Raw genomic sequence first — 14,981 nt, 5'->3', positions numbered from 1 at the left:
CTTCCCTTGGCTTCCTCCTCCCCCCCACAAAGTAAATTTACCCCTGACCAGGAAACCCCCCCAACCCATTTCCATGAAAAAAAACCAAAAACAAACCAGCACCGAGAGTCCACATCGGTTTTATAATTATTTCTCCTTTGTTACAACAAACCAGAAATACAAGATTCCATTGAAACTGGAACAGTTCACAGAATGGCTGAACTTAGAAGTTGAGGAGAGGGGGGAGGCACAGACCCCTTCCCAGACCCATCGGGGTAAGTGCAGGCAGCTGGTCTGACCGCAGGACGCAGTTTTGGTTACACCGAAAGGTAACAGATGAATGTTGGACCCCGTGTTTTAAAAGAGACAATTCTATCACGCTTCGCCGCCACAGCTGTAATTTTATGTTGCTGGTTCCAATTCCTTTAAATAAACACTTGGTTTTCTTGCAGATACAGAAACCACCGGTGCCATCTGTTCAAACACAATGCAAAAAAAAAAAAAAAAATCAAACGATCTAAAAACAAAGGAAAAAAAAATAACCCTCAACAAACCAAGGTTTCAACCTAGGCATTAACACAACACTGGCTACCAACAGAAGTTTGTGCCAAGTAAGACTGGCACGTCTAGAAGCGCTACGACTAAACCTGGCCTGTTTGCCCTGCTGGGAGGAGGGTGTTTTTTTTTTTTTGCTTCAGGTGGGTTAAACTGAACTGGTGAGCATCAACTCAGCCCTTCGGTCACACTCTGGGACACGGATGATCCCAAAATGCAGCCCTGGAGCCCAAGAGGCACATAAAGATGCGATTCCAGCACCGAGTGCTTCACCCAACGCAGCGTGTGCCATGCTGTGCTGCACGGTGTGTCACCAGCGCTGATGTCAGCTGTTTAACTGCAACAGATCGGTCACATTCACGTTTGTAGTACTCGGGGAAAAGAAAAAAAAAAGATATAAAAAACAATTAAAAAAAAGACTTCATAACATATAGTATCAAAACATTAAAAGGAACACACTAAAGTCTGATCTCTTGGTAGAACAGGGCTGCTCCCTATTCCTGCGGGTCCTTCCAGCATGAATCAGGGTTTCCATTTTTAGCTTATGGGCATCGACATAACACACTAACTTCAACAACAGTCTCTCGGAACGACTTTCAGTCGTTTGTTTCCGGGTCTGTCTGAGCCATGTAAGCATCCAGCTCGGCGTCGAGGTGTCCTTTTGTTTTAGACATGTAAGCATCCAACTGGTTGTCCAGCTGCTCCTTGGTCAACGCAGGACGTGCTGATCCTCGTCCCCGTCCCCGTCCTCTGCCACGACCTCCAAAGCCCCCTCGTCCCCGGCCTGCCATGCCGCGACCTTACGGTGAGACAAGACTAGGGTTACACACTCCACCAGACCGAGCCTCGGGGGTTCCCCGGGTGCATGGACAATGCAGCATCATGGACAACACAGCATCACAGCGCTTCAGCACGTCCGCGGGGAAGTCCTGCTGCATGGCTGCAGCAGCCCCGCCCCCACCCGCCCAGGTTTTGCTGCACTGGATTAGCTCCCGTGCCGCTTCTGCTTCAGTCCAGAAGCCCAGACGTTTGATCCACGACTAAGAGCTATGCTCAAGCTCCCCACCTCTGCTGCTCGAGTTCCAATCCCACCCACGTGCTGCGGACTTTTCCCCTGCAGAGCGTACCCCGAGGTCCTGCGCACCCCCAGGTCAGGCACAAGCTTTGGGCGAAGTGGCAATGCCATCACCCGTTAACAGCAAGTTTTTCCTACAGACACACTACTCCGAATGGAGAGGTTTTCAGGCTACTTCAGATATAGGATACCCAAGAGCTCACATCGATCAGGATGTGTTTGTCAGGATAAGAAACAGAACTGAAGCTACAAGCCAAAGCTCTCAAGAGAGGCGGCTTCCTGATAACTGTCTGCTCTAACTCCTACAAACGCTGGGCCAATCCCCAAATAACACGAGGGAGCTGCTGCTCTAACCAAACATCTGTCTGAAACATCAACAGCTGTCTCCTGCATTTCCTCTCACACTCCCTGCTTCACTGCTGCTCTCATTTGTTGTCGAAAATAAAACGAGTTCATTCACCCAAGACTTGATTCAGTTTCAGACTCTGGATTTCAGTGTATTTTGCAGGGGTTTAGGCTTTTTCCTGTTAAGTTTTTTCCCCTTCGCTAATTGTTTTCTGCCTCTTTGTTTACACAGGCTCCATATCATCTGCTTTACTGGGGGGTGACAGCACAGTCTTCCTCAACATGCTGGAAGATCTCTCGCACCCCTGACTGCCACCCAAAGCATCACGCAGCCAGCGATACCTGCAGGAGCAGACAGCTTCGCTGCCACTTCCCAGAACCCCTCTCGCAACACCGACACAACCCGGGCTCTCGGTTAGGCACAGGGCTGGCGAAGCATTTCAGGGACAAGAGCCTCAATTTAGCACTACGCTGTACACGAATTCAGGAAGACGGGGGGAGGGGGGTTGGGTGCTGCATGTACGTCAGCGTGCTAGCCTTAATGAGGAAGAAGAAAGCTTAGTTCTAATTATTCAGCAGCAACGTGTCGCGCCTGAAACTTGTGCGCACTAACCTCTGCCGCCAAGTCCCCCGCGGCCCATGGCGCCTCTGCCCAGACCACCTCTTCCAGGGCCACCGCGACCTCGAATGCCACCTCTTCTCAGGCCCATCCTGGGGGATATACCCCTTCCTCCACGAAGCAGGCTCTGACCTTCAATAAAGTGAATTCAAATCGGAAAAAAATTAAAAAGTTTTCAGACCGAGCGACAGCATCAGTCAGGCCGTCAGAAAACCCAGCATCACCGACGCGTAAGCAACTCCCGCTCAGCGCTGCGACTGACCTCTGAGCGGGGCTCCTCCTCTCAGCAGAGCTCTGGCTCCCCGGCCACCACGCATGGCTCCTCGTGGCAAGCCCCTCTGCCCCATAGACAGTCCTCTTCCTCCCATGGCTCCGCGAGCAAGGGGTCCCGCCGGCCGGCCTAATCGTGCCTGAATATTACTTTTACCGAGGCGTTGCTTCAAGCTCTTCTGGAATAGAAGATTTTTAAAAGAGAAAATCATGCAGCAATCTCAGACTTGCAACGCAAACAGCATGGCAATCACCTATCAATACAAGTGGTGTGGTCTTTTTTTTGTTGTCTGGATTTTTAAAGAATGAAATAGAGGGTCATCAGCTCTCTGCAATATAGAATCAGGCTTCAAAAAAAAAGACAATCAAATCTGCTTTGGGAGGGATAATTTGTGAAGGTCAAACAGAGAACACAGACCTTTCCTGGAAGCAAGTGTTTGTACAGAGACAAGAAAGTTGCATATTCTGAAGGAAGTTTTTTTTTTTTCCATTTTTAGCAGTGCTGCTCAGTCCAAATCAAAGCAGACAATCCATGAGGCAGCCTACTAATGCCTTCCGCTCGAAGGTGACAGTCCAAGCAAATCCCCGAGACAGAAAGCAACTACTCCTGCTGTGGCCCGAGCCTAACCTACCTCCAGCAGAGCAAGTGACATCTGTGCAGCCACACGCCATGGATATCATTCCCAGTGGCCTACTGCCCCATGCTGGCTCGCCTTCCACTCAGGCTACGGAAACAGCCAAGAAAAGCATCAACTTTTCCACCTATACCATGAAAACTATACTGAAGAAATTGCCAGAACGCCAGCAGAACAGTAATCTTTGTATATCTGGCTTTTGAAGTCGTTTTAGGGTTGGTTGGGTTTTTTACTTGGTTTTGGCTTTTTTGGTTTTTTTTTTTCCCACCCCATGTCATTTATGTCCAGCCGCCAGATTCCAGACACAGCTGGCTTGCCTTGGGCCAGCTGCGGCAGCTCGTGTCCTCGAATGCCTATAACGGAACTGCCAGAGAGATGGCTCAGCTGCTCACAAAGCAGCAGCTGAACCACCAGTTTACATCCCACCACTGTTAACACCAATCTGGTCTCCACAGGGGAGGCTACAGCCTCCGTAGGCACTGCTGAACCCCACAGCGAGCAACAGTGGGAAGCTCCACACACGTCTCAAGGACAAGAGCTCTTGGCCCTCCGAAGGTAAGGTGACAAGAACAGCCATAAAAGCTGTATCTTACTACAGATTCCAAGAGTTGCTTGAAGTTATTGGTTGTCTACTTGACCCAAGGCCGTGGACAGCTGAACTGGTTCCTCCAAAATCAGTCTCTTCCGCAGCTGTACTGAGAGTTTAAGTTCTACTGCCTCAGAGTTTAGATAGTCATTTGCTTTTCCAACAGCTGTAGCAGCCTATAAAATGTCAGCCTCTCCCCTTTTGCCCAGCCTTGCTGGCAGAAAGGGATGAGAAAGCATGAGTACGTTCCACGTCCAATTACTCATTTATGTCACTTACCATCAGAGTTTAAGATAAGCTGCTGGACTTGGCACTGAAACACCCCAAGAGTGCTCGCCCTTCTGCTCTAGCTTGGAGCGGTAGCACCGTGGTCTGCTCCAGCTACTCAGTAAATGTGTGTCTAGAGACACAGTCAAGTGTAAAGGTTTTTACATTATAAGAAAAAAAAAAAAACCCAAACACAGCAGGTTTACCTATAAACACTTGTGCATTCAGATGCAGAGGATGCAAAACACAAACCCAGGACTCTAGGACAAGCAGTGCTCCGCAGGAGTTCAGAGAAGTCCCTTCTGAAGCACAGGCGACCCATCACTGGGATCAACGCTCCCCAGCACATCCAGAAGGATCAGAAAAGCTCCTGGTGATACCAGTATAGCACTTCAGAAAATCCAAACACTACCTCAACTGCCAGAGCAACCCGCAATCTGGGAAGAGCAACGCAGCATAAACCAGGTTTCCAAAGTTCCCTGCAACACCCTTCCACGGCCTTCCCTTTTAGTTCCAGAAGACCATGAATGTACACCTACGCCCAACATAAAAATCAAATGGGCTTAAGAGCTAAGCCAAAGGCTAGCTCTTCCCTGTTCCTCTGCGGCACCTCAATTCAGCAAGCAGAAACTTTGTGCTTTCAGTTCTGTTCCACTTTCCAGTTGTGAAAATCTGAACTTTTCAAGCTGTTTTTATTTTAAGCAGAAAATAATTCAGACTACCATTTCCAAACCTTTTGTTTACGAGCTCTGCTAGGCTAACTGGCACCACGGTCTGGTTTTACAACAGAAGTCTCAAGAGATCTTAAACAGCAGCTGCATTCCTCTTTATCAGAGCGAGCCCTGGATATGAGCATGTGTGGCAGGTCTTAAGTATTCCAGCTATCTGGAGCAGCAGCTCAGCTAAGAAATTTCCAAGGCTTTCTCTCCACATGCGATATAATGTACAGAATTGTATTTAACTAATTCTGTAGTCAAGTCACGCCGCACCACTATTTGAACTCACTGCACAGCTGCGAGGCACTACCCCACAGGTTTCAATTTATGCCCTACACACGCATTTTAAGCTAATCTCACTGAAGCCTTCCCATTTAAAAATAGCATTTAAAACGCACAAAACCCCCTACAGTCTGACAACGAGCAGGCCCTAAACAAACAGTGCTCTTCTGTGGATCACTGAGGTTTCTGTCAAGAGCCAGATTTTGTCTGCCGCCCCTTCGGTAAGACCGGAGGCGGAGAAGCACGCTGACTGCAGCAGAGTAATCAAAATTTAGCATGTCTGCTTAGGTCTTCTGCTCTATGCCACAAAGCAGTTTGAGGAACACACCTTAAAATGGAGCATTTATCACCGAAATGCGGAATGATAAAGGCTCCTTATATACGGAGAATCCAACACTACGTCTTAAAACCAGGCCTGCATTCTTGCATTCATAAGCAATCAAGAAATTAAGTTTGTTCATCTGTTCCTTGCCGCCAGCTGCTATCAGTGGAGTGCACCAAGAGAGGGTGGAGTTGGGGATGGGAGCAACCAGCCTCAACTGAATAGTGAGTAGTGGAAACAACCTGCAGCAATTGTAACTGCAGCTAGATTGAGAGATGAAGCACTCGGCAGATCCAGAAACCCAGAATGAGAACATTTCTCTGAAAAAATAGAGAGGAGATATGAACAGCTAGAACAAAAAGAAAACCCAACTCAATAACATTAACCAGTAAGTTACAAAGCGTTACTTAACTGAAGTAAAAAGTGGGATTTTCTGCAAGTCCCTTCTAGGTGTCTCATTTTTAACTTTCAGGAGTGTTTTTCACAATCCACCGTATCGTGAAAAGCCATTTGCTGGTGACAAGGCATCAATAGGCTGCCCCAAAATACGCCACTTTCTCTCACCTGTTTAAGCTTCAAAGCAGCCTGGACAGAAGGTCTATTCTCCATCTGCTGGGCCAGTCTTCTGTTTCTGGCACTGGCTAGCTGCTGCTGCTGCTGCATGGTAGCCCGAATATTCACTGGCATCGGCTGTTTGTTCTTCAGCATGTTAGTAAAGCTTCAAGGTCGAATAAAATGGGTGTTTAAATAAAGCTTTATTACATACATTTATTGGCATTTCATGGTTCTCAAGACTGGATCTCCAGATCCCATGAACCTTATGTAAAGAGTGGTACTTAGGTCACGTCATACGGGATTACGTATTCCTTGTTTTCCACAAGTGTGCAAGAACTGGAAACTCAGAAATGATGTTGTATATTAATTCAGAAGTGATAAAGCTTTAGGTTACTGATTTAAGAAATGGCAGAAGGAATGAAAACAAGCAGTAAGCAGAGATGATCATGACAGATGAGAGAGGACATTGCAGAAACAAAAAAGCAAACTGAAATCTGACTGCAAAAGCCAAATTAACCCCCAAAGATCTGAGAAAATAGTTTAGAAACTGAATGCCAGCAGGCAGCTTTACAAGAGCCACCGCCCTGAGAACAGACTGGGGTGCCTCTGGCGCGCCACGTAACTGGTGCCACAAGAAATGCCACCACCCAAGTGCGCTCACTTATAAACAGTTCACTTGGCAATTTCTTTGATGCACAAAGCATCTTCTGCCTTTCAGGGCTATACAGGAGCAGAACATACAGCAAGATGGTAAGCCTCCTTAGCAGCAACCCATCAGCTTTCTCCTGCGTCCTGGGAGCTACACAAGACCGCAAAAGAAAACACTTACAGATGAGGAATATGGACTGACCAAAACGAAACAGGCCAGCAAGCCTTCCCTGCGCGCCACGGCTCATCTTTCCTAGGGTAAGCTCTGAGCACAGGTTCAGGCTATCTCACTGCAGCACTTGCTAGAGCAGGAACTGCACACAAATGGCCCCCTTTATCCGTGGCTCAACGACACTAACGTAATTAACCCAAGAGCGATTAGTAAGAAAGTGAAACGTAACGGCAGCATCACTGTTAGTTGTCACTGTAGAACTGCAAAAGCTTAATGGCATGGAAAAGCAGAAGAATACTCAACAGAGGAAAGAAATAAATCAAGAAAAAGAGAGAGAGATGGAGATGAAGCAAAGCATTTGCCTCTTACAAGGCCCAAAACATTGTTAAAGGGCCTTTGGGCTTGTTTAATGGCCTGCTGCATGCCTCTTACAGGCCAGACCACATGCACGTGTGTCTACCTCGGACAAAGCAGCATGCCTGCTGCAGCTTAGGTAACATGCTACCGTGCTGCAGTGTCAACTATATAAATGTAAAAACATGTGGAAGAAAAAGGGAGGGTGTGAGGTTTCTCTCTGTTGTTATAACACATCCCACCATATTTACGTGTTGAATAGCTTAATATTAACGGCTATGGATACATTTCTCCAAAACATTTGCCCTTTTAACCTTGAGTACCACATTTGTTGCAGTTTAAGACAGAGGTGCATAGCCATCTGCATGTTTTAGTGAGGTTAAAAGAGGGCAGAAACCACGTTGGTTTTTGGACACTGGACAGTGATAATTAAGTAAAAAAAATTCTTATGAGCTGAAGCTGCTGTTGGCTTCCTCACCGCTCGTTCAGAGACATCTTGGTGGTGCTCTTTAGCACAACCTTCGGTGCTGACTGTGCAGCCATCTTCAGATCAAGAGAACCTGCAAAACATGAGAACTGGATTTAACAAACGGCACGGAGATCTTGCGCTCACTTGACTAAACATCAAAAACGATGCCATCCAGCTCCTTTGGCAGAGAGAATCAAGAATGAGATTCTATTAATGTATTTTTAATAAGTTTTCCAGGCCACTGCCATGATACAGCAGGTTTAATAAATTGACAAGTTATGCTATCTCATGCCTACTAAGTGGTCATCTGTTTTGAAAGTGAAAATTTCACCGCTGGCAGAAATAACGCTGCCAAAATGCCGTCCATCAGTAGTCAGGATGGCACCCAGATGTCCTGTTCAGTGTGGCACCCGGTGGCACTGCCACAGTTCCTAAGCTTTTAGTATCAGCAACACGGAACCCCCGGTTTATTTTAAACAGACCTATACACGTGGCAATAAAATTCTTAAGATTACTCTACAGAAGTCCCATACGCTTTTAAAACGTTAAGGTTCTACCCTCCCATTACAACTGCCTCCACCTGGCCAGAAATAAACGATAAGGGGGCAGTCGCTATGCCTTTTTAATATCCAGTGCCCTGGTAGGCGGCTCACCCGCAGTCCTAATGCGGCTCTAACACGAGAGCCTGCCACAGACCTCAGGAAAGCAGCACAGGGGTTTAAATTCAGCTGTTACCGACCCTCAGAGCACAGCTCCAGCCCGAGCCTTTCACAGTGATGAACGCTACCGAAACGCGCTGAGCTCGAACCCACGAGCTACGCAGATCGATTTCTCTCTTTTTTTTTTAAAATAATCGGTATTAAATTTACATGCTTAGATGCCTGACCGAAAGCACTCGCCCCCCAAACGCGTTGAACAAAAGGCTTTCTTTACAATGTTTTACAGCCCATCAGCTAGAAAACGTTTTGGAAAAGCATCTTCCCTGGACAACAAGCCGCAGCGCTGCCGGGGAGGAAGCCCCGCTCCCTCAGGCCCGCAGGCAGCCCCGGCCCCGCCGGCCGAGCACCGGGAGGAAGGCAAGGCCCGGGCCGGGCCGTCAATCCAGCCTCGCCCGACAGCTGCCCCGCGACCCGGGGGGGAAAGGCCGGCCCTGCGCGCACAAAGCCTGTGCGGGAGCAGCCCCCCCGCCCCGCAAAGGGCAAGGCGCAGCCCCCCGGCCCCCTGAGGGGCCCCCGCGACCTCCCTCCCTCAGCGCCCCCCTCGCAGCCCTCCGGCCAGGGCCGGCCGCTCTTACCGAAGCAGACAGTCGCCAGGTCTCCGGTGGGGCTGGCTGGCGGGTGGCGCGGGGCTGGCTGCGGCGCCCTCCGCCCGCTCCCGCCGCACTCAAACGGCCGCGACAAAATGGCGGCAGCGACCACAGACAACCTTCCTCCTCCCACCGCCCGCGCCGAGCCGGCCAAAATGGCGGCAGCCACACGTAGAGCGCAGGCGTAGAGCCCGCGACGTCACCACGCCCCCTACTATTGGGCAGGGCAGCTGTGACGCGGCGCTCCTCCTCTCGGCCATTGGTGCCCCGGGGCGGGGGGGGCGGTGCCGGGGCGAGGGGGCGGTGCCGAGGCGGGGGGCGGGGGGCGGTGGGCGGTGGCGGGCCCCCTCCGCCTCACTGAGGCAGGCGTCGGCCCCGGCGGCCTGGCCGGGCTCCAGCGGGGTCGGTGCCCCGTTGTGCACGGTTACCTCCGCGATCGGGAGAATGGCGGCCGCCTGAACCCGGCGGTGGGGGCCGATCCCTCCCGGCGGGGCCTAGCCAGAGCCGGGGCGGAGGCGTCGAAGACCTGAGGAGGCCTCACGGGGCCTCCGGTCCCCGCCGCAGCCTGGCCGGGCCTGTGGCCGGGCTGCCCCTGGGGTGTCCCCGCTCTGTGCTGCGGCAGGCCCCGTGTGTAGGGCCCGGCCGCGGGGTGAGGGCCCAGAGCCGGGCTGGGGGGTCGGGGATCAGCGGGGCCAGCCCCAGCCCCGGCAGACGATGGCGCTGGCGGCCCTGCGCGGGGCCGGGCCGCAGCGTGGGGGCTGCTGGCTGCAGGCCCGCTGGGCGAGGAGATAAGAACCGGTTCCTCCGGCCCTACGGGGCGCGGTGCCCGCGCCTCCGGCGGGGCCCCCAACAAGTCCTGGCCTGCGGTTGCCCCTTTGCCCGGACCCTCGTGCCCCCGTGTTGCACCCCCATGTCCTGCACCCCGACACCCCAGTGCAGGCCGGGGTCACCCGCCCCGGCTGTGCTGTGCCCCGCGGTGGTTCGGGGCTGATGCGGGGCTGTGGGGCAGGGTGGGGCGCAGGGTGTGATGGAGGAGCCAGAGCAGGGTGGAGACAGGGATGTCCCCAGGCTCTTGGGGTGACCCAAGGTGGCTTTTCCCTGTGACCCCGTGGCTCGGGAGAGGGAAGGCTCCCTGGTATCCCCAGCAGCACTACCGGGGGGGACAGGGCAGAACCCGCGACCCTGGAAAGGAAAGAGCTGACTACGCCTCTGGCTGGGTCGGTGCCTTTATTGTGGAGCTGGATCCCAGTGGGATCCCCCGGGGTGTGCTGGGGAGTGGAGGGTGAGCTGCAGGGGGTGGTGGGGGGGCTCTGCGTTTTGGGGACGCCATGGCTGGCTGCTGCGGTGGTGGGGACGGGCCTGGGTCAGGCATTCTCCCAGAAGAAGGTGTTGCAGGCCACAGTGAGGGCGGCCACCAGGACCACGTACTCCTGGAAGTCCACCTCCCCGTCGCCGTTCTCATCCAGGTCCTGCATGATCTTCTCCACGGCACCCGTGTCCTTCTGGGTCTGTGGGGTGGGGTGATGGGGTGAGCCCTGGGGCTGGCAGCCTGCTGGGACGCTGCTGCGCCAGGGCATGGGGGGAAAGGGGAAGCCCCCGGCCGCGGGGCCCCAGCATGGCCGGTCCCTACCTCCAGGAAGCAGCCCAGCTCGCTCTGCAGCAGCTCCTTCAGCTCCTTCTTGCTCAGCTTGTACTTGTCCCCCTCTTTGCCCGAGTAGTGGTGGAAGACGTTGATGAGCGTCTCCATGGCCCCTTCCAGCTGTGACGCCATAGCTCCAGCTGCGGGGAGGCACCCGCTGCGTTATGGGGGGCAGCCGCTAGCCCCCCTTGCCGTGAGGGGCAGCCCCCAAATCACAGCCACCCCCCGCCCCATCCCCTGCCGGGGACCATCGCATGCCGTGGCCTCCACTCCGAATGCTTGGTGCTGGGCGGAGTGGGGCTGTGGGGGTCTCGGGGCGCCCCGCTGCTCCCCAAGGCTGGGTCCAAGGGTGTTCCTGTGGGAGGGGGCCCTGGCCACCTGCCCCCTCCCAGGGCACCCGTGCCCCGGCCAGGCCCTGTGCTCACCTGAGCTCCCCGCTGCGCCGCCCGCCCGCTGCTCGAGTGTGCCAGGCTGAGCCAGCCGGGGACGTTAAATAAGCTCCAAGCCCCCTCCCTCCGGGAGGATCCGATACCGGGGCTGGACAGCCCGGCTGGCACCGCCAGGCCACCTTCGAGGGGGCCAGGACGCAGCGTCCCGCTGTCCCGCTCACCCGGGATGATGCGGGGGAACGTTTCCAGCCCCACCGATGCTTATGGGGTGGCGGTGGGCAGTGATGCGGAGAGTCACTTTTGGGGGGGGGCTGCTCCATGTCCCTCCCCATACTAAACCTCGGGTGCCCCTTCTTGCCACCCCCACGGCTGAGGCTGGCCCCACTGCGGCCCCGTGGAGCAGCAGGGTGCCAGGGGGCATGGGGACGTGTGGGGTGGGCAGTGGGGTCCCTCACTGGGCCACCCCCCGGCTGGCTCTGCCCACCAGCCCCGGGGCAGATCCCGCCACCGGGGCCCTGGCTCCGCCGGTGGCACCGCCATGCCCGGGGTCTGACCCCACGGCGTCACCCGCTCGGCGCCCGCCGGCATCCCCCATCTGTCAGCACCACGGTGCCGTGCCGGATCCGTCCCCAGCCCTCCTCCCCCGGGCCGATAACGCGCGGGTATCCGGTGTCCTTGGCCTTGCAACGGGAGCCAGCCGGGGCCGGGGGGAGCCGGGGGGGGCTATCGGGTGACTCAGCCCAGGCCCCCCGGGGCCACCCGCTCCCCGCACACAGAAAGGCCTCTTGTCAAATTAAAAAAGCCCCACAATCCCAGCCCGGAGGTTGCTCCAGCAACGGCTGGGCCAAGAAACCAGATTCCCCAGCTGGCATCGCCGATGCTGATAATCCCGGCCCTGCCGCGGCTCTCGTTACGGCCCCGCGTCGGGGCAGCGTGGGGCCGATCCCCGGCGCGGGCATCCCTGGGGGAACAGCAGCGGTGCTGAGCCCCCAAACTCAGGTGGGCACGATCGTCCCCCCTTTTTGGGTCCCCCCTCTACAAGGGGGCTGCTGGGAGCTGCCGGCGCAGCGTCCTGGCTTTTCGCAAGAGCCGGGTGGTGCCAGGTTCTTTATCCCGGATTCCAGCCCTAATTTGGGGCTAATTACATCCTGCTCCCTCTGTTTCCATCTCCTGCGCTCCTGGTCCCTGTGGTTGGGAAATGCCGTGGCTGCATGGCACCCCCTCTGGACTGGGGACCCCCCAAACCACTCTGTCACCTGGTCCCCTGACCCCACGTGGCCACCCCACCATCACTGCCCTGCTCTGGGGTGGGTGGCATGGGGGGTACTGGGGGGGTTGGGGTGATGTGCAGGGTCTTTGGGGGTCCAACCCCTGTCCTGCACTTGGGGCAGGTGAGGTGGCTGCAAAGGGGGTCCCTGGCTGGAGGTGGGGGGTCCCAGACAGAGGGGGAGGTCCAGGATGGAAGTGGGGGTCCCGGATGGAGGCTCAGGCTCCTGTTTTTTGTATGGGGCTGGGAGGGGGTCCTGGGGCTGGTGAGCTCCCAGAGAGGCCAGATCCAGAGCCTGGGGACAGGGGGAGATGGGGAGGGACCCCAGTGGCACTCACATGGCGGTGTTGGCATGGAGGCTGGCGGCGGCGGAGCCCCTGTGCCCCTGTCCCCAGTGCAGCGCGGCAGCGGGCAGGATCCGGCCGCCCCTTCTGGGAAGGCTTGGCCCCCGGGGCTGTGTCACCTGCCCAGTCGGGCAGCAGCTGCCCGTGACGGGAACAGGCATCGCCGCCCGGTCCTGAGCTTAAAAATAACCCAACCCCAGCCCCGGCAGCGGGCACGGAGCCGGGGCCACCATGCCCCAGGCACCGGCTGTGCCGGTACCTCCAACTGCCTCCTGTGCCGAGCTCCCCGAGGGCTCCGGCTGTGCTCGGAGGGGTCTGCCCCACTCTTATTAAACCCCAAACCTCCCTGGAGAGCAGGATTTGTCCAGGTGGTTCCCGAGCAGTGGGACCAGCTGGGCTGGGTGCCCAAGGGTAAACCCTGACACGGTGGGGACATGGCCTGGGCACTGGAGGGGGTGGCCCCGGGCTCTGCGCTGCTGCGGTGCCGGCCGTGGGGAGAGCACGCCCGGCGTGTCCGCGCTGGCAGATCCTCAGGACAAGCTCTTACCAAACCGGGAGCAGCGAGGGACATGCCAGGAGGTTTACACACTTCTTGGAACAGGTTTCAGCCGCTGCGACTCCCCATGTTCCACTTTGACCCAGCTAAACCAGTTGCTCCAGTTGCTGGTGCCGGGGCTGGGCCAATCTTGTCTCTCCATCCCATCGCTGGAACATGGAAGAGGCTTTTCCATCCCTGGGGTTTGGAACGGGGAGAGCCACCGGGCGCCTGCGGTGCCAGGGCCGGCGGCATTGCGATGGCACCGGGCGCCCAGTTTTGCAGCCTCAGATAACCACGCTCCCCTCCAAGGAGCCCCGATAGGTGCGGTGAGGTGGCACCTGCAGAGGGCACGGTGACCGTCCCTGGTTGGGGTCCCCAGACAAGACAGGTGGGGGACAACACCAGGACATGGGGTGTGGCGGGTGTGGGGCGGGGGATGCACCTGCATCCCAAGCTCTCGCCTCACACGTGGGGTCCTGCGATGCTCTGCCCCCTCCCAGGAGCGGTGGGTCCCCAAGGCTGGGTCCCCACCCCCTGCCCATGGGGATGGCCCCGAGTGGGGATCTGGGGCTCAACCAGGAGTTGCCGTTTCTCCTGCCACCTCTGATTTGGCTGCATCCTGTCGTGAGGCTGCTGCAGCGCCTGTTGCCTCTTTACCCCGTCCCATCACCCCGAATTCCAGGGGCGGCGAGTCACGGATCCGCCTGGCTCTCAGGGCTGGTGATTCACCCCAAACCTGTCCCCGTCCCTGCAGAGCCTGACTCACCCCAGAGGTTTCCCAAGAGACCATCTTGGTCCCCTGACGTGGGGCTCGGCGGAAGTCCCGTCCCCGTCCCCCCGTCATCCCGGGGAGGGGGCCGGCCCGGATGGGGCTGCAGGAAGCCAATTCCTCCCCCATGAGCTGGTGTGACGGGTGTGGGGTGGGGACCGGGCTGCCTGGTGCTGGCTGGAGCCTCCCCATCCCTGTGGAGAGGTGGAGTGAGTGTGTCAGGACTCAGCAGGAACCAGGCTGGTGACAGTGGCGTTGCACCAGGGACCTCCCTGCTCTGCACCCCCAAAACACCGCTGGTGGAGGGCTTCAAGGCTGTACCAGGCTCCCTGGGACCCCACTGCCATGTGCTTGTCCTTGCAGGGGGGCTGCTCACCCTGATCTCACTCCCCATCACGTCTGGTGTCACACTGCCACGGGGATGCTGGGACACAGCCCCTGCGGCGTGCGGGGATGGAGTGGCTGGCTGGGAGTCAGGGACATCCCTGCCATCCTCCGGGCAGAGACAGTCCCCAATGTCACCCTCATCCCATGCTGTCACCTGCACTGTCCCCACCATCTCGCCCCGGGGCTGTGGCATGGGGCCACGTAGGGTCTGTCTGGTGCCAGGGTGGGGGACGTGGCTCGGGGACCCCGTGGGAACGGCGATGCTGCGGTGCAGAGCTGCTCCGTCTCCCAGGTGGAAACCTGCCAAGGCTGCCATGTTATAAATACACAATGATTAAAGGGGAACGCTCGGGCGGTTCCAACCCCCTAATTAATTTGGATTAATTAATTTTTACAAAGCCCACTATTAATAGGGATGATGTCAGCGGGTGGCTGAGTCACAACTCTCACTCTGTGCGGGTTGAGCCCGGCCTGGGGACCACGGGGCTGCTGG

The 14,981-nt window shown here is 56.3% G+C and overlaps 2 protein-coding genes across 6 annotated transcripts; both read right to left on the bottom strand.

Annotated features, from left to right (window-relative positions):
- Positions 1 to 103: 103 nt before the first annotated feature.
- LOC121099649 (chromatin target of PRMT1) lies at positions 104 to 9,331 on the bottom strand. Of its 4 annotated transcripts, XM_040618869.1 has the most exons (7): positions 9,144 to 9,322; positions 7,859 to 7,940; positions 6,216 to 6,369; positions 2,836 to 3,022; positions 2,568 to 2,705; positions 1,104 to 1,333; positions 104 to 453 (listed from the first exon to the last, which is right to left on the bottom strand). In XM_040618869.1, the coding sequence occupies exons 2-6, from the start codon at positions 7,921 to 7,923 to the stop codon at positions 1,131 to 1,133; spliced, it is 747 nt and encodes a 248-aa protein (XP_040474803.1). In that variant the 5' UTR covers positions 7,924 to 7,940; positions 9,144 to 9,322; the 3' UTR covers positions 104 to 453; positions 1,104 to 1,130. The 4 variants fall into 4 exon arrangements, with proteins under 4 accessions (XP_040474803.1, XP_040474804.1, XP_040474802.1 ...); XM_040618870.1 differs by having other exon boundaries at positions 104 to 1,333; positions 2,836 to 3,019; XM_040618868.1 differs by having other exon boundaries at positions 104 to 1,333; positions 9,144 to 9,321.
- A 1,034-nt stretch (positions 9,332 to 10,365) lies between these two features.
- S100A1 (S100 calcium binding protein A1) lies at positions 10,366 to 12,809 on the bottom strand. 2 transcript variants are annotated; one of them, XM_040577836.1, is made up of 3 exons: positions 12,789 to 12,809; positions 10,786 to 10,934; positions 10,366 to 10,663 (listed from the first exon to the last, which is right to left on the bottom strand). In XM_040577836.1, exons 1-3 carry the CDS (start codon positions 12,802 to 12,804, stop codon positions 10,520 to 10,522), a joined length of 309 nt encoding a protein of 102 aa, XP_040433770.1. In that variant the 5' UTR covers positions 12,805 to 12,809; the 3' UTR covers positions 10,366 to 10,519. The 2 variants fall into 2 exon arrangements, with proteins under 2 accessions (XP_040433770.1, XP_040433771.1); XM_040577837.1 differs by lacking the exon at positions 12,789 to 12,809 and adding an exon at positions 11,220 to 11,331.
- Between the last annotated feature and the right edge of the window lie 2,172 nt (positions 12,810 to 14,981).

The sequence above is a fragment of the Falco naumanni genome, chromosome 20, assembly GCF_017639655.2.
Source record: "Falco naumanni isolate bFalNau1 chromosome 20, bFalNau1.pat, whole genome shotgun sequence".
Taxonomy (NCBI): domain Eukaryota; kingdom Metazoa; phylum Chordata; class Aves; order Falconiformes; family Falconidae; genus Falco; species Falco naumanni.
Note: the sequence above shows the minus strand (reverse complement) of the source record. Positions and strands in the feature narration are given on the sequence as shown.

Coding starts and splice junctions, on each gene's coding strand:
- LOC121099649 (XM_040618869.1), bottom strand. CDS start 7,923: ATGGCTGCACAGTCAGCACCGAAGGTTGTGCTAAAGAGCACCACCAAG. Junction 6,370..7,858: donor AAGATGTCTCTGAACGAGCG/GTGAGGAAGCCA, acceptor TCGACCTTGAAG/CTTTACTAACATGCTGAAGA. Junction 3,023..6,215: donor CTGCTTTGAAGCTTAAACAG/GTGAGAGAAAGT, acceptor CTTCTATTCCAG/AAGAGCTTGAAGCAACGCCT.
- S100A1 (XM_040577836.1), bottom strand. Junction 10,664..10,785: donor AGCTGGGCTGCTTCCTGGAG/GTAGGGACCGGC, acceptor CCCACCCCACAG/ACCCAGAAGGACACGGGTGC.